Consider the following 19,002-nt stretch of genomic DNA (forward strand, 5'->3'; position numbering starts at 1 on the left):
GCTTTGGATCACAGCAGTAAGCTGTTCTCCTAGCTAGTATGTGTTCCTCAAGGGAAGAGGCATACACTTCCCCAGGTAACCCTGCAAGAGCAGCACTGACTGCAGGCCAGGCTCTCTTAGTTTAATAGATGAAGTAACTTGGTTCACTCCTTAAAATCTTTTCTTGTTTTCCTGTAAATGTGTGTTTGGCACAACCTCTTCATAGTCTAGTGTTTTTCTTAAGGGGGAGCAGAGGAACAGCTGTCTGCATTTTGTTTTAGGCAATAGTTTTTCTTTCTTTCCTTATATGTATGTATGTATATAGGAGTATATATAATGTATATAAAAAAAATATATTCCTTATACACGTGTGTATATATATATATATATATATATATACACAGAGACTTTTTAATAAGCCCCTGGAGATATTTGGGGGGGGGGGAGTGAAATAATGTGAAATGTAGTCTTCTCATGGTGTTTTGGTTCCAGGATGGTGGAGGCACTATAAGAAAACAGTGAATCTACATTATTTGGGACCCTTAAATGGCTCCCTTGAGATCTGCTAGCCCTGTGAAAAACATATATATGCTTTTGGATACCAAGGGAAAAATTTCATCTGGATTTTTTTTGAATGCCACCACCATGTTTGACTTCATTCAGATTCCTCCAGGGCCTTAACACAGTCCTAATGTATGTTGGGAATAACCTCATGAATATCAAATACACCAGAAGAAATACCACTTAGGCTATAATATTCATTCCTTGCTCTTTTGCTGCCCCTATTCTTACCCATTTGCACTGAAGTTGGTAAGGAAAAGCCAGAATACTCCCAGCTGGTAAGATTAGCTTGACATCTATTTCAGATGTCTCTAATGTGAATGACCCTTTGGGGACAAAATGTTAGCAAGCTAGGAAAGAGACAAAAGCATGAATTGTAAAACAACCCAAAGGGATTAGAAAAGTAGGCTCTTTGCAGTGGTATGAAATTCATTCCCAATAAATGGGTGGCAGCCCTTCTTCAGAGGGGAAATACAGAGCCTGAATACCCACTGAGGGGCAGGCTGCTGTCTAGGAAGGGGCGAGTCTGGAAGGGGTGTAGGGAGTGACTGAAGAGGGAAAATGAACTGTGAACTTGCAACAAGTATTAGCAGAGATGAAAGGAAAGCTGGTGTCTGAAAGGCATAGGTGCAGACACCGTTCAAAAGCAAGTGAAGTATTGAAACTTACTAGGTTTTTAGTGAGAATATTGCAAAACTGGAATTACAGATTCCTCTGGGTTGGAAGGACATTCGAAGGTCATCTGGTCCAATCTTCTGCTCAAAGTAGGCCCAGTATTGCGGTTTGCCCAGTTGATTTGAGAACATCTCCAGGGATGGAAATTCCCCCACTTCTTAGTGTCCCCAGTCCTGTGTCTGACCACACTCATAGTAGAAAATTGTTTCATTATATTGATACAGAATTTCCTGTGTTCTTTGCTTCTCACCCCACCCCTGTGAATCTGTGGGAACAGTCTAACTCCATCTTCTTTGTACCCCACCATTACATGGTTGTGGACAACAGATCTCCTTCTTGCCTTCTCTTCTCTGGGCTGAACAGGCCCAGCTGTCTTGGCCTCTTTTTGTGTGCCATATGCTACCACCGTGGTAGCCCTCAGCTGGACCTCACTGCAGTTTGGCAGTGTCTTTCTTGTACTGGGGAGCCCAAAACCAAACAGAGTACTCCCAAAGGAGTACTAAATAGAGGGCAAGGATCACATCATTTGACCGTAATAGCTACATTCCTGCTGTTACAGCCCAGCATGTGATTGGCCTTTATGCCAGGGCATACTGCTGACACCTGTTTGACCTGTTGTCCACCCAGACCCCCAGGTCCTCATCTGCAAAGCAGCTTTCTAGATGGTCAGCCCTCAGACTGCACTACTATATTGGGTTTTTCCATCCCAAGAACAGGACTTTACATTTGCCTTCTTTGAACTTTGTGACATTCCTAAATGGAATGGAAAGAGGTTAATCAAAAATGCCAAGATAATATTAAGACATGACCTCAGAAATTTGTTCCTTACCTGTTTTAATCCCTACATTTACTGCTTTATTTATTTTTGTAACATCTAGCTGCACTAAATAGTCACATATTTTAGCTAGCACTATATCTTAACAAATCCGTCTGTCCTATTAGCAGCAGGGTGAGTGTGAGTCACCTGCACATTAAACTTGCATTGAGGAACTCTGCAGCAGGATGCTTACATTAAAGGCATTCAGAAAGGCATTAGAGAGAGTTGTGGATGATAGCCCCATAAATGGCTGTTAAACACAACGATCCATATGCAGCCACCACTAGCTACGACTATTTTGTGAACTATACTCTGGTTGAAGCTGGGAGGATGTCGCTCTATTGGAGTGACTTAGAGGATTCTGTATATGCTCAGTTCTTCTGGTCTTTCCTGAGCAGTTGCTCTTGGTCACTACAAGAGAGGACACCAGCCTTGGTAAAGTCTTTGGTCTGATCGAGTATGGCCAGTCATAATAGTCTCATGAGTCTAAGACTTATGAGGGAAGCTTCATTTTTCCACCATCTCTGGAAACCCTGCTATTCTTAGTATTGCCTAACCCATTTCCCACTTGCATTGATCAAAAAAGAAGTATCCTCCATTAATGGGAAGCCTGGCAGGAGCTGGAGGTGTTCATATGTCTAGGCTTCTGCTGACATTCCTGTTTTTGCTGCTTCTGGTTTTCCAACTGTTTTCCTCTTATCACTGTATAGTTCACACTGGAAATGATCAATCAAGGCTCATGCACAGAGTCTTTTCATGCTAGCAAGTGAGAAATCAATTTGTGTTCAAAGGAGTAAACAGTAGTATGAGCTTCATCTCCCCAGAGTCAAATTAGGTTCCTTGAAAAAGGATATGACAATGAAAGCTAAGCTGTTGATGTATACGCACGTAGGTGCTCATATGCAAGTGATGAAAGTAGGTCGCTATAATCATTTAATATGCTACATTTATCTTTCCAATAAGACAAAGACAGGAAAAAGAGAATACTTGTTGAATGCCAGTTGTGCATCAATAAAGCCAGAGAGTATTGTTCACGAATAGTTTATCCAGATGAAAACATAGTCAATCAGTTATGACTAAGAGATTATTTATTGCCCTCTTCTGCTTCCCAACACTTGAATTCTCAGGACTATTCTGATAAGTCTGTTGAAAGATTTTATTGTCAGTATTTCACAGAAATGCACACTGTCTGATGTTAATTACAGGGAAGGGGATTTTAGATGATATTGTTGTGCCATAAAAACAAAATCTGATCTTATGCAGGTTTTAAATTGTGTGGGAGGTAAGAGTGGTCAAGGAAGGGTTGAATGAAAAAATGGAAGGTTAGAGCAATGTAACTCATCAGATATTATAATCATTTGCCCAATGTCATTTTATCTGCGTAACAGTAAAGTTAGTGTTCCCTCATTCTTATATTTCTGCCCTCCTTTCCTCTCTTTAAAGTTTAACACTGAGCCATCCAAGCCATACATTAAACCTTTGGTTCCACGTCATTTAAGTTCTGTTCCTTCTCTTGTGAGACTGAAATGTGAAGACAGTCTTCTAATACTAGCTTTTTTTAGGTGGAATATTTTGACCATCTGACCTTCCCCTCCCCCCCCCTTTTTTTTTTCTTTGCCTGGAAGCAATATTTAAAAGTAAACATGAACCTTTTTGATGCAAAAGAGTTTTGCCAGATTAAAAGGGAACTGGAAGATAAGTTCAGTGTACCATGTAACTGTTGTGAAATCTTTTTGTTTTGATTGAAGTTACATTACCTCGGGACTTATGTCTGCAGCTTATGTAATATTAACTGTTCTTCAATCTGAACTTCATGAATACACTGCAGAATGAGAGAAGAGCTCATGACGTGAGCTGCAAATACTCGGTCTTACAGAAACAAAATTCCTGGAGTCTGTCCTTTCTGCTGAGTCTGAACATGTTGTTCTCAAAGGAAGAAAGGCACCAAAAGCGTGTACAAATGAAGTCTCTTTTCCTCCTTTTTAGAACCTGATTACTGAGGAAAGCTGAAAAAAGAGAGGGAGGTAGAGACTCACATAACAGTACCTCAACTACTTGATTTGTATTAGATTAGGAAAGTAGTAGTATGAGATGTCCAGTCTTGATTAAACTACTGGAGAAATGTGGTATTTTATTAATGGCAGTCCTAATAACAATTTGTTCTAGCACTAGTACGTAGGTAGCTGATGAATACTGCCTTTGCTGTGTATCACTCTGCCCTGATGAATCTACGCTTGGATCCCACGGTGTGTCATGTAGGCCCGCTTGCACTTGTTAGCTGAATGCAAATGTTTATCAACAATTAGCTTGCGGTTTTTGATTCATGGTTTGAAAGGTTGAGAGGTTGTTTTTTCTTTCTTTTCTTTATTTTTCCAGGATAGAATGTCTCTAATAGAGCTGTGCTTTTCAAGTCCCTTAGAATGTGCAACTATAGCATGAATTTAGAAAAATGCTCTCTTTAGAAATCCATTAATAGTAATGTACTAAAGACTCTTACATTGATCTTCTCTCTGATATCTGTGTTGTAATAATTATTCTTTTAATGTTTGCATTAATCTAAATGTTTTCCTCTTTGTGCCAGCTCCTACTTGGATCTCCCTATATGACAATCACAGCACTTTGACATCTTGCATTACTTTAATACGAGTGAGTCAAAACAAAGCAATGCCAAAGGGAACAAAAGTTCTGTCAAGCCATTAAAATCTTCTTTGCCATTAACACAATTAAATTGATGCATGAACATTTTAAGTTATTACCAAGTGCTGCTAGCAGAAGCTGGTTGTGATTGCATAATATATAGCAGGCTTTATTAAAGTAAAATGGCATGTTTATTATTATTATCATCATTAGTTTTAAAGTAACATAAACTTAAACAGGGCTGTGAATTGGGAGAGCCCTGAGAAACAAGAAAGAACATGCTTTGCCCTGTGTTAATAGTCTGTGGCACATTTAGAACATTTCCAGACAAAGGAATACACGCGGCACCGTGGCCAACCATCAGAACTGGCATGTGCAATGGCTAAATGAAGGGAGGACTCTGAATCCTCCTAGTCTGACCAGCTCGGCTGGAGTTACTGTGTATGAGTTTGTGTAGTTGATCGTAACTCTGCAGTTATAATTGCAGAGTTATTGAGGGAGATATTTATTTTGTTTTCTCTTATGCCAACATAACTAGCTATTCCATGAAAAAAATCAAGATTGTTTTAGAGACAGGTATTCCCACTATTAACCAGCGCATTGCAGTAATACCATTTTTGCTAATCTGAAGGGTGGTGGGTAGGTTAACTGGATTCCTCTCTGGCTGTGAAGTTGCTTATGAAGTGTGACAAACACAGATAAGCAAAGAACTTACAGGTCTTGAGAGGAAAAAATGACAGCAGTGAAAAGTAGGAGGATGACATAAGGGCAATGAAGCATTGGAAAAGCAAGCAATGTGATAGGAAGGTGGAATCGATGCCTATTGCAGTAAATGGTAACTGTCCATTGGAAATTTTCAGCCTAGGTTTGCTAAGTAGCATTTGAGTTAAGTGGAAAATGAGAACAAAGTTAAGGCTTTTTTTTTTTTTTTTTTTTTTTTTTGATTGGTTTGTTTTTCTTAAGTAAAATGATGGAAAATGATAATCTGTAGTTACTTAAGTAGATAAAGTCACTAATATTCCTCGCATGTAGTCATATTCACTTGAGTACCAACTCAGGTATCAAACTCAAATATCAATATCTTTACCCAGATATTGATGAATTGTTGGGAATTCAGAGAACAATGCTGAAATAAGATAAGAGGATGAAAAATCTTGTTTACCAGGAAAGAAGGTAAAAGTTGAACATACAGCATAGGAGAGAAGTGGAGTATAATGCTACATGTCTGTATATGCATGAAGGAAAATAATTAATTGCTTAGAGTACTGGGAAGAGCTCTACAAACAGAGGCTGAGGTGACACTAAAAGCAAAATCTAAGCTAATTGTCATAAAAAGAGCCAAATAAATTGAAACACCACTCCACATTTTATTAAGAGGGGGAATAGGAGACCCATTTCCCTAGAGTTCTTGAGTGAGACTAGTCAAAATACTAGAAGCTATGGGAAAATGCACTGCATTAGCAGGGAATGAATTTGGTGACCTAATAGGTCTTTCTGGTCTTTGACTTTTGTAGCTTTATGGATTTATTCTTGAAGCTTAGTGCTGGTTGAAATATAGGAGGAAAGCATGCTCAGTGCTTTCGGTCAGGCACTATAGCAGATTAGGGTGACAGGGATTAAAGTTAGTCATGAATGTCCCTTACCAAGTAGTTACCAAGGGCAATAAGGTAGAAGTATTGGACAGAAAAATCTCTCTGAATATTTATGGGTACCAAGCACTTACCTCCTGTAGCACCTCTCTGAGTCTTATCTCTTCCTCTTCTATTGCACCCCCATGATAAGAACCTGTCATCCGTATCTGCAAGTACAGCAAAATGGCTGTACATATGGGTCAGCTCTGCCTCTGGTTTACGTAATTGTTCATGGTATTTAGAGTTTTTGTGCTGTTTTATATACTTGGAATGAGAAATTGTGGTAAATGCACACAAATGTGGCAGATGCATTTAAACAAGTGTATTGTTCAATTAGAAGATGTTAAGGGCACCAGTGTGTGCGTGCGTGCATGCGTGTGTGCATAGATATAATGCGTCTTTCCCAGGAGAGGAGGAATAGCTGTCATGCCTCCCAGGATGGATTCGTGTGTGCTGTTCAGTCTTCAGAGGCTACTTAACCTGGAACAGGTCAAAGTGAGGGACAAGAGAATCAGCAACCACCCTTATAGTCTAACCAGTATTTTACTACAGTATATGTTTAAGTTTTAAGAGCTGTCTTGGCGGTTAGCGTATTAAGCTGTAGGATAAGATAGTTGATAACAGCTTTCTCCTAACTGCTATCACCTCTGTCCTTAGCTGCAGCAGGCTGTAAGTTAAACCAAGCCGCGTGCTCTCTCTGAAGGCTGCCGATAGGAATAACAGTGGGATCTTCTTCAATTATAGAAGTTTCAGGCAATTCTAGTGCCAGTTCTCAACTGTGAGGAAATCAGTGTACTTTATTGCTTCAGAAGTGCCGTTCCTAGCACAAAGCAGCGCAAAAGAAAAAAAAAAACCAACTTTTGACAAAATGAGTCCTGCTGATGATTTATGTTGATCTAAACTGGAAAATTCTGTAGGCAGCAAGCATGGATGCAGCAGTCTTCAGATGGAGGCAGTTTCTTGTTAGCTCTTCACCTGCGTAGTTACAGTCACTGAATTTTGCATCCACGGTCTGACTAAACATTTCTTTTTTTTCTTTAAACTTAGGTTACCCTTCCCAATGACTCCAGCTGTGTGGAAGAAATATTACGGGTGAGTAATACCCTTTGCTTTTGTATCTTTTTTATAATTGTAGTACTGTTATTTCACCTTTTGTGGAGAAGAGTTATAAGGCTGTCTTTAACATTGTAGTTAAGTAATAATACATCAGTGGGTCTATATTAAAGGGACACAGTCAAGTTTTGGAAGACCCAGGATGTTGCTTAATGGATAAGGTCAGTTCTCCTAATACTCCACATCTGCCTGCTTATCTCAGTCAGGATTTACAGCCTTTCCTGTTCTTTTTTAACCTCTCAGTCTCTGTAAGCCTCTTCAAGACTCATTTCTTTCCTACCCTGAGGCAGAGTCACCTTAATTCTCCTACTCACAGACTGGCCTTCCTTCTTCCCCAAACTATAGTTTCTTCACATTCACAATTATGTTACAGACTGCAGGCTTTTTTCCTGGGAGCTCTGGCCAGTAGCTGAATAGAGAGAGCCAAAACAGCCTTTCCAAATTTCATATGACTTAATCGCAACAAGAAAAAAATGGGGAGGTATGAGAATAAATGCAACAAGTTCTATAACTGTAAATCTGTCTTACTTTAAGTGTGAGAAGGGCTCTGTCCTAGAGACACCACCCTTGGCATCCTCTGTTGGCAGTGAGGTTTATCTGGGGGTAGGTTTGCACCCCACTAGACCCAGTCCATGATTTAGGGGTCTCTACATTATGGTTTCAGTTTCCCAATTCCCAGAGCAGCCTCCCTGAGATCACCAGCCAAACTGCTGCTTTCAGGACAGTGGGATAATGCTTCAGTGGGAACCGATGCTAGCCAAGCCCTTTCCACTAGCAGCAAGTAGAAGGCTCCTGGAAATGTTTGTCCGCATGCCTACCTTTGCATGATCTAACCCAGACCTGATTTCACATACAACATTCATGCATCAAACTTGCTCAGACAGAGGTGGAACGATACTGCTCATAAAACAGATTAGATTTTGCAGTATTCATTGCAATCCTCGGGGAAATTGTTTGGGTGGAAACTTGCTCCTGTTTTGTATGCACACATCATTTTTTGGATGATGTTGAAGTCCTTATGTGTTGTCAGGGTTTCCGTAGAAATAAGTTGAACCAGCAGGCAGGCATGCATGTGCAAACCTGCAATAATAGGTGAGTATGTGTCTGTGTGTGCAGCCAACAGCAACGAATGGAAGGAAATAAATAAAATTTAGTTTCAGCCTTCAAAGTGGGAAGAGGGTTATTATCTAAAGGACACTAAGGCAGCAAAAGCAAAGAAAATGTTGAAAGGCTCTGCAAAATACTTCGTACGTTTTAAATGTCTTCTTCCTCTGTTTATATATTTCAATTAGGTTCATTACTATAGTTTGGATGAATGATTTGCCAACTGAATAAAGCAGTTGTTTTCAGTAAACACCATCAAAAGGAAATGTGATGTAGCAGATTTCAAGGATCAATCATCCAGGTGACAGTTTTAATGTGGGAACAGTATGTATAAATCACAGGAAGCAGAAATGTCTTTTTCTAATCAAGATGAGGTGATCCTGTTTCCTACCTCATGTCTGTAATTTGAGTTAACAATTGGCCAGAATTTCCCAGGCTTGATGCTGAGCCCTGCCAAAATCGGTGCAGGACTTCCCACAGCTTTCAGTGAGTTTGGATCAACTGCAGACTCGTGGGAGATGCACTCTGCAGCCATACATAGTGTCTCATCCCAAGAGCAACCCCCTTAAATTCAGGGTGGTGGGAGCAGGCTGGGGATTTGGCACTAGTGCACAGGTACAGAGCTGGCACCTGAAAATGCCACCTGAAATGATATGACCTGGCAGGTCTTTCTCACCACAGCGTGCCACAGCCACCTTGAACTGGCCTTGCTGTGCCCTGGGGTGCAAATCGGTAAGCACTAACTGCAGGCATGGCCAGGAGGCACTCCCCAGGGTGCAAGGTAGTCCCTATGCCAGAGAGCATGACCCTCAGTCCCAGCCGGTGGCCTTCAGTGGCATGGCCTTAGGCTTTCAGCTTCATATGGTGCTGAGGCTCGAGGAGAAGGAGGAGCACCTGTTTTGTCAATGGCTTTGTTCACGTCAAATTTACAGTGCAGAACAAGCTGGTGGGCTACAGGTTTTGGCTATGCGCGGAGTATTGTGTTCTACTCGGTAGGCAGGGGAGAGAAGATAGGTGAGAGACCGTGATGCCTGGCAGCAGTCAAAATCCATCTCCCAGGCACCTGTGGGAGTCCCAGGGGGAGATTCAGGCTGACGGTGGCTCCAGGTGAAAGGGATGACCCATGGCTTCAAGCAGTGCCATGTGCTTTGAGGACCCAGAGCAGGTTCCCAGCTTGGACAGCCACTTTCAGGCTGTTGGGGGCCATGTAGTAGGGTGTGGGCTTAGCTGTCTCATGACAGCTTCTCGACATAAAAACTGCGTGTTAACGTTCTCATCCTTGTCAGGGATGTTGCAGAGATGAACACAAGAAGGATCGCAAGGCACTTGGGTCGCAGAGGGAGATAGATGGGGGTGTGACAGAGTGCGTTTTGCCCAACTGTTTGAGCTGGAAGTAAATGGAGCATGTTTTGCTCACTACTGCCTGAATCTGTCTTGCACAACAGGAATTGTAACAGAAAACACAGACAGAGTCTGGCCCAGGACATCTGGCTATATTGTGCACTTACAGAGGCAGCGTTAAATCCAAAGTGACACTGTTGCGCCCACATGTATCATTGCAGCTGCTTCGCAAAAAGTTTGTAAGAATTGGCAATTTGTGGGCAAGAGGTGCAGGCCTCCGGTGCTGCGGGACCAGCGGCAGGAGGCTGGCGTGCCATCTGCCTGCTCCTGGGCTGCCCTTGAGGGCATCTCATGCTTTTTAAGTTTCTTTTTTTTTTTAAGTCAGTAAATTAAGTGACTTAATTCAGTTTCACCCCTCAGAAAGACACAGTAACTCTTGCAGTTCGTTTTTCACTGGACTTCACCAGTAAGAGGGACCTAAGCTAAGATCTGTGACCTCTGATTTTACAGAGCTCTTTTTTCAAGCTGAACTTGATTAATGGTTTTGTAAATGTAGAGGTTTGTGATTCTTAATCTCTGTCTCAATTTTCTTTCTTAAAAAAAAAAAAAAAAAAAAAAAAAGATTTTGGTCAAAACTTTGCAGCCCAGGAGGGGGCAAGGTCCTGAGCCTGTTCAGACCTCTGAGTCTTCAGAGACAAAATTTCACGGTCCTTCAGATTTCCTGAAACATTTGCTGCCTTATGTCATCTTGTGTAAATGCCTCAAGAGCTGTTCATAATACTACAACCAAAGGTTAATGGCAGACCAGTCTCCTCTTGATTTTGCGTTTTTAACCAGGATGGCTGAGGAGGTTATTAAAAGTAAATAAAATGATAAAATCTGTGTTTTACAGCTAAGGCCAAGCTGTAAAAGTAGTATAGGGGATTTGCGTTTATGAGGAGTTACTAATCCCAAATCAAAAGATGGAGGTGAAAACACTGATGCTTAGTATGCTTTCTTCTGTTCCAATATGTGACTTACAGCCAACATAATAGCTTTGAAAGTGTGGATACAATGGAAGACAGACAGTCAACAGAGTGTGTGCGTGTGTGTGTGTGATTCACATTTTATTAATATGGATTTAAATTAAGTTGTCACTTGGTATGTGCAGCCATTGAAAAATGAATTCATTGAAATGTTATGATACAAACTGCAGATGGGGAGGAAGTGCTGACATTTTAAACCAATATTCTGAAGCTGATACTTGTTCCACTTATTTCAGTGCTTTCTATCAGTGTGCCTTGCTGTCACTGCATATTATTTGAAGCCGATGTGCTGGACCAAGTATTGGTGGGAGTAGGTATGACCCAGTGAGCGTGAGCTAGCAGCGATCCTTTTTCTGCTTATAGAGAGCGTGGAAGGGATCTCCCTTATCATTGGTTTTGGTTTTCTCTCTTGGAAAATCTTCCAGGCTCCGCAGGGGTCTCAGGCGATTCTGTTGAAGACAGTCATTTTGATTACCCCAGAAAACAGCCGCCTCTAGGTAAACAGATGATAAGCATACAATGTTAAATAGGGAGAGAAGCTTCACTTAAATAACTTTTCTTGAGGTTAAGTTAAAACTATGAGTCAAGTGTTCATCTAATTGGGTAGATGTAATCCTGCCGGTGCCAGATTCCAGTCCGAATACATAAAGCTCTGGGGTCTGTGTTGCCAAAAGGCTGGGTAGACACTTCTATCTAAAAATCTGTCCCTGTTCAGAGGAACAAAAGAATTCCTGTAGGTGTATATTTGCTGTAGTAAAACATCAAATAACTAAGTGGACTTCTGATATTATACAGACAGCTGTGATATTAATTAAAAGCTTTCTAGTCTGGAAGCAAAACAAATCCTAAATATAATTTAGTTTGTGATTAGTATAAATATGACTGGAGTTAAATGAGCGAAGTCTATAATTCGTATGGTCTTCTGTTCTTCTGATGATTAGCTCTTATCTAATGACATTGGAGAATATGTAAATTGATCAGCAGGTGAAAATGCCCTTGACTGGGTAAATTATGTGTAGTATTGCCTTCCTCATGACAATTGATAGCACTAATGGATTTAATATGTATCATCCATAGCTGAGGTGAGCTGTTCGCAGAGCAAAATTAGACTGTAACAGATATAGCCCATTATTTGCCCCTAAGTAATTGTTTTCTCTTCTAAAATACAAACCAGCATTGAAGAACGATGCTAAATCTAATTATAATAATTGTAATTTGAAAAATACAGGTACACTGTCCAGTGTGGTTACAAATGCACGTAGTAGCTGACAAGCAGTTTAAATATTTTCATGTGGAATCTGGGGGTTTGCTGGGGAGGACATGATGTGAATTTAAAATGATTATCCAGACGTCACTGGAGAAGTGAATAACGAGCTGACTGGCCTAGTAAATCATGTGAACCTGTCAAATGTGGGAACACGTTGGGGAGGAGATGATGTCAAGTAACAGTAACTTAGCAACCTGGCATTTAGCTGTCCAGAGAATGAGTAAGAGTAGCCACTTTTAAATAGCTGAGTAAATAAATGAATCCCTATATGTCTTAGGTGTGCTATAAAAATAGCCCAGCACCACATGTTTTGTGTCAAGCTGCTTCTTTCTCCTGGATAAGGTGATTTATTATTTCTATTGAAATGAAAACATGGATTGAAAAGTTAACCCATGTGTAAATGTGTATCGGTGGCCTTTGTCCGTTGTCTGGTGTGCAGCCTTTGGAAGCAAGCATGCAGTGAACAGGTAATAGCCTGCCTTGAAATAGGCAATGCGTTACAACCATAGGTGTTTTCCTTAGACCTTGCTTATGCACATGAAGATCTGGATGGAGAAGAACAATTAATTTCTTAGCAATATCCAAGCATTTTCGTCTCTTTATCAGCATTTTCTCAATGGAGGCAGAACAAATTTCTGCTCTCACATCAGAATAAATCAAGGGTAATTCCACTGACCCCGATCTCATCTGAGTTCATTGAATTCTTCTTCCTTCCACACTGGTATAAGTTGGCAGCAGCTCCACTTATGTTGCTGTTGTTGCTACTAAATAAAAAGGAGTTGCCCCTGCATAGCTTTGGGTATACATGAGAGCAGCAACTAGTCCTTTACTCTATGGACTCTCTAGGTGTAGTTTCACTCAAGAAATATGAAAATGCCTTGTAGTTTTTCAAGAGCAGGTCTCATCTGGTTTGGTAGGCGATCAGTTCAACTCTCACGTTAGGGCTACCAGAAGCATTCGGTAGCAATTTCAGGAAGGTTAAAAGAAGCCTTTTCCCAGCATTTTTTGTGTTGTCCAGCACGTACACACAGACATGTTTGGACCTATAGTTGCAGTCATTTGAGCATGGCCTGGCATAGGCTCTGAAGAGCAAAAGGCTCTTTGGGAGTTGGAGAAGACAGCTTTGGGTGTCCCAGACCCGCAGTACAGAGTCTCATTTTATGATGGTAACATGAGGGACCCAGCTGTGAGCCAGTGCTCTGCCAGACGTGGGGAGTGTTATCCCAAGGCTGTTGGTACTAACCTGAAGGTACATAAGCAGAAACCCCAAAGCTAACTTTGTTGGAGTAGGAAGTGGCCATGAGTCAGTGCTCAAGTACTGTCTTCTTCAATTGATTTCATGGCCCACAGTTGTGCTGCTTGCACAACACAGGTTAGGTATGCAAGGAGTATACTTGTGATGTAGATATATACCATAAATCTGCTTTGTGCTGCCAGATCAATGCAAGACAGGGTTCATGCCGTTGGGGAGGTGATGGGGAGAAAAGGTTGGCTGTCTGGTCTGACGAATGTGTGTGAGTGTACAGTGTCTCAGTGTTTGAAATGGGGTGTTTTGCACATGCCTGTTACAGCGATAAATGCCTCTTCAAGATGTAAGGCGGTAAAAGATTAGACCTCTGTGAGAATAGACAAGCAAGGTCAGATTCCAGCTTGTTGATACATTTGTCAAAAAAAAAGTTTTATTTTTGTAACAATATTAAACAAATTATTTGGTGAAAAACTTTGAAATGTAAAATCTGATTATTATATGGGTCTATTGCAGCTTGTCGACACTGCAACAATAAAAGAAAAGATTACAAAAGGTGTTCAGGAAAAGGGAGGAGGAGATTGCAGTGCACCTATTTCCAACTCACTATTCAGTTCTGTTTTCTTATCTCCCTAAGCATAAAATTTTAACATATGTTTCTGTAGTGCCAATTTGAAATGTTGCCGATTTCAGTAGTATTATATAATTCTGCTATCACTGCCAGATTTAGTATTACTACTAAAATTACTGTAAAGTGGACTGACATCATCACTAGAATTTGGACACACATTACTGCTCCTGAAGAGAATGAAAGGACTCCCACCTCTCTCTACTAAGTGAAAATGTGTTAATACTCTTCTGCTTTCCAAGCTCTTCAGCATCTCTTTTTCACAAAAACATGAACTTTCAGTTTCTCTTCCTTACCTACGGTCACCTCAAAAACAGTCTAATATGGTCTGTAACACATTGCATGCTTTGCTTCCTCACTCCTGATTCAGTATACTCATAACATCAGTTATGATAGAGAATGTAAAAAAAAAGAAAAAAAAAAGAAAAAAAAAGTGTTAAAAGGCCAGTTTTAAAATCTTTAAAGTGTTATGCTGCACCTCTCTTTGGCACTTAGAAGTTTGGGTCACTTCATGTACTTCTTTTTCAAATACTCCTGACCTTCCTAGTTCCTATCCAGTTCACTGGGAGTGAAAGAGGAAAAAAAAATGGAAAAAACAGTTGATGAAGTTTTGTAGTTGAATGGAAATCTGAAGAGTATCGTAAAACTGCGTAGCCATAAGACTGCTACTCCAGATTTGCAGACTCGCGGGATGTGATTTCCTGTCCCTTTTCGTCATTGTAAATAAGGAATAGCTCCCTTATCTTTAAGTGAAAGTGAGAGAGAAAACAGACCTGAGGAACGGCATGTTTCAGATGAACTTTGATCTTTTGTATACTTCCCTGGACAGAAATGGACCAAACTGCTGAACTCAATGACAAATTCTAAGCACTTCTGCATCGTTACAGTCTTTGGCTCTAGATGTACCAGATGTCCTTCCTCAAGGGCCTTGTGGGCTGTATGAATTGATGTTGTGTAAAAACATGATGAGGAACTTCTGAACCTGCCTTATGCCTGCCCTGAGGTATTGCTTCCGAATCCAACATGACTGGTAACAGCAACTACTCACAACACATCCAGTGCTGTCAAGCTGAAGAGCCACCTGAAGCTGGTGTGCTCCAGTTCTGCATCTCACTGCCAAAATGTTAAGCAAAAAAAGGTCGACATATTTTGAAATATAAGTAGTAGAATATTCCTCTGGTCTCAGATTAATCATTTCTGTTATTTCATCTTGTCCTGTCAAAATGAAACACTGTTAAATATGGGTATTGAGTGTTTAAGCTGCTAGCAATGTTACCTTTCATTTAAGTAGATTAATAATGTGTACTTTACATAACAAATTGCTTTAGGCACAGAATGAAGACATTGAAAACATATTAAAATAGAATTAGGCTTTCTGAAATGAGTGCATGCTTTAGAAACAAATCTGGTCTGAAATGACAAAACCTATAGTCTCTTCTATGAGCTCTGTTTCAGACAGAAGGGAAGGACTCCATGTTTTTCAGCTTGAAGGACAAGTATTTGGGGTTTAAAGCACTAAGCTCCTGCCTAAGATGTGATCCCTGTGGGAAGCCTCCCCAAAAGTCAACGAGGCTGAGGGAGCTAGCCCATGAAGTTGGCCAGGTGTGGTTAGCCAAGAGAAACCGAGACAGGATTAGGCTTGACAGACTTGCTGTGTTCAGGGGAAGGCAGGACTGGAGCATGAGACTAAATCAGGAAGCGTTTCAGGAGCTCTCATCTTTGACATCCTCCTCAGAGGTTGCAGCTGGGCATGATAGACAAAATCTAAAAAAACTTTGACAGATGGCTGAAAAATATACATATAAGGAAAGACCTTGAACTAGAGAAGTGAAGAAAAAGACCAAAGGGGACCTCATACTTGAGAGAAACTCAGTTTCACTGCTGTAAAACTATACTCAAGATATTGCAGTCTTGGATGCTTCACTGCCCTTGTACTCTAAGAAGGATAGTGAAGAAAGCAAGAAAGGAGAAGGAAGAAGATATCAGCAACAGACCTGGAGTTAGAGCTTTGAATCTCATTGTTGATCTTAGAGAAAATGGATGAAAATACTCTGTTATAACAAAGATATTTGCTTCCATTTCTTTATATATTGCAATCTGAATTTAACTGAAGTCACTCCTGATCTCTTCTTCTTAAGCTAATACATAGACACCAGCTGAGATACCAGCCAAGAAGTATTTCCTCCCAAGAGACCACCTGGATGAGCAGGTTCAGAGGAAGGTGACATGCTAATATTGGCCTTGCCAGCCTCCATGTGGGTGGTTAAAGTAGTCTAACATGAGAACACAGTCTTGAAGGTGTTACCTATCTTAAAACTGTTCTAGAAAACCGTCTTTTTGGTGGGAGCATCTCATATCTTTGCTTTTTGCTGTTAAGATTTAACACTTAAGTGTTAAGCTTTAACACTTTTGTATAGCATAGTCATTAGAGCCCTTCCTGAAGGTGTCTTCCTTCTGCTTACCCATTAAGATTGTTTCAGCTGGCAAAGTCTCCAGGATACACCACTTCACTCCTGCCAGTTAAACATTATCTGTCTTTCCATCTCTTTGAATATCCTCTCAAAAAACATATATAGGCTATATATGTTGAATTGGAGCCTATTGAATATATAGGCTCCAATAAAACATCCTATCTTTAAACTTCCTATATAACCTTGAGATGCTCCTTCACTCCACAGTGTCTCCATCTCTGGAATGGGAAAACAGAACCTACCCATATTACCATTGCACTGCAGAGTTAAATTAGTTGCTAGCAAAATGCACCGAGGTCCTCAGCTGGAATTATTGGTGTTATAATTGTGCAAAAGCAAGACTCAATCAAATATTTAAAAATATGCTGCATACTGTGGCTTATCCATTTCTATAGATTTCTAACATTTCTTTAAAGAAAGTGTGCCATTGAATTTAATGTTCTGAGAAACCTTATGAACTTCTAATCTATTTTAGCCATATATTTCGAATTGCGCTTATAATTGTGTTTTTTTATTGAATATGTAAGTTCCTTTCAATTTCTTAATACAGTTTTAATATGCATTTGAGAAGAATGCACACTCTGTAGATGGGAGACACTTCTGAGCATTTTCAAATTGTCACATTAAAATTGTCACATTTGTTTAATTAGCCTGTAGATCCTGCCACATTGATTTATGTCAGCTGCATAGCAATTTCTTTGGATAGCTGGTGAATCTGTCCAGAATACTTTTTTTTTTTTTTTTTTTTTTCTGGCCAAGGAATTTCTCACACTTCTTTGTGATTTAAAAGCAGTCATCCAGGCACCCAGCTTTGCAGAAGTCAGCTGAAGAAAATGTCAAGCTGTAGCATTAGAAGGGAAGATGGTTTTATTAGTTCAAGATGTTAAGGTTTTTGTTGAACATTGTTCAGTGGCAAGAGATAAAAACTGATTGCACACATGAATCTAGAGTTCAGACCTAAGTGCCCGGATTTATGTTTGTTCAGTGTTCTGCATGTGCTGTATATTCTGCCTCCTGCAAATGTTATCGTAGTGCCTACCCATGCTCGTAGGGCTAGGGCACCACTGTGGGTCTCACTCAAAACCTCTGTTTTCTGTAATTTACAACTCCTCTGTAAAGTTTTGCTCCGTTCCAAAAGGTCTGTGCAATATCTAAGTAAATACTCTTTTTTTTTCCTCCTAGGGAGATCAAAATAATGCCGTCAAGGCCTTCACAGGGCAAAACAAGGACAATATGGACATAGACTGACTAGGGAGGCTTGCATGGGTTGCTAATGGGAAAAAAAGGCCAAAGTAGTGTTCATTGTATCTGCTGTTGGCCTAGTGGGTGATTTAAGTCATGGACAGAATTTCACCTCTCTGGAGCCATGTTGGAAAATGAGGGTATTGATCTCCCGTGAGGATTGCCTTGAGAACTCTTGGTGGAATTTATTATACAAGCACTGAGTGTTACAAAGCCCCCTTAAGGCTTTGTAGTCCGTGAATTTCCTTGCCACATGAGTATTGCCTATTAAAGTATATGTTGTTTGCATCACACACCCCAAGGTACAACAACGCTTAAAAATATTCTTCTCAACCTCAGGAAAAAAAAATCATTTTTTGTTTGTAGCAGAACATTCCCAGTAGTGATAATTTTTTTAAATCAAGCCAATTAATCTTTTCCTATTTATTCACTTTTTTAAAAAATCATTTCTAACCTCTGGAGTCCCTAATTATTCAGTAAGAGGTCTGAGCTGCTAGTTTAACTGAAAAAGGAGTGTTGTACTAGACAAATACAAACTAGTGCTCAGATTTTTTTGAAGAGCAGTCCCTTGTTGTTCCTGAGTTCAGAGACAAAAAAAAAAAAAAAAAGAAAGAAAAAAAACAAGAGAACACAGCTTCAAGAGTGAAGTGTTCACTGAAGGTTTTTTTCCATGAAAACAGTTATCACTCTTCTTTTTTTCCTTGGGAATTGAGTCATTGTTACTTTTAAAAGAAGTTGTCATGATCTCCTCATTACCATTTTTCTTAATACGATAAGTGTAAACTACAAGAAAGCTATCATGTTTGAAAGGATGCAGCAACCCTTAGGAATGTTACACTAGCGGCTTGTGTTCTTTGAAAAGACTTAGACTGGGAATTTCGCTAAATGTATCATTCTGTCTCCTTTTGCAGCAGAGTTGTCATTTTATGGTGTCTTTCACTTATAACATAAGTTATCCTTCAAAAGAATGCCGTGTTACTGTGTCTAGCCTTTGTATCTCTCTGGCAAAGTGAGATCAACAGCTCCTTTTGGTAATTGCTCAAACATGATAATAAATTACATGTTATACTGTAAAAAAAAAAAAAAAAAAAAAAAAAAACTCTTTGGCAGGTTTATTCCTGTTCCACTTTGTATGATAACTGGTAATTGTCATTGCTTGACACTTGCTGGAGTTACGAACAGCACTAACTGCTTAGAGCTAACTAGCAACCATGCTTCTACAGGGTGGTCTTTTCTTGGGCTTGCTCCAGCTGTGATCCAAATTG

At 40.1% G+C, this 19,002-nt stretch overlaps 1 protein-coding gene across 1 annotated transcript in view; it reads left to right on the forward strand.

Moving 5' to 3' along the window:
- Nucleotides 1-19,002, forward strand: part of AFF2 (ALF transcription elongation factor 2) — a 325,935-nt gene that overhangs the window by 171,128 nt on the left and 135,805 nt on the right. The window contains exon 4 of the mRNA XM_062584442.1: nt 7,348-7,392. Coding sequence (XP_062440426.1) covers nt 7,348-7,392 — 45 coding nt within the window. The remainder of the gene's footprint in view (nt 1-7,347; nt 7,393-19,002) is intronic.

This window comes from Rhea pennata, chromosome 11 (assembly GCF_028389875.1).
Source record: "Rhea pennata isolate bPtePen1 chromosome 11, bPtePen1.pri, whole genome shotgun sequence".
Classification (NCBI taxonomy): Eukaryota; Metazoa; Chordata; class Aves; order Rheiformes; family Rheidae; genus Rhea; species Rhea pennata.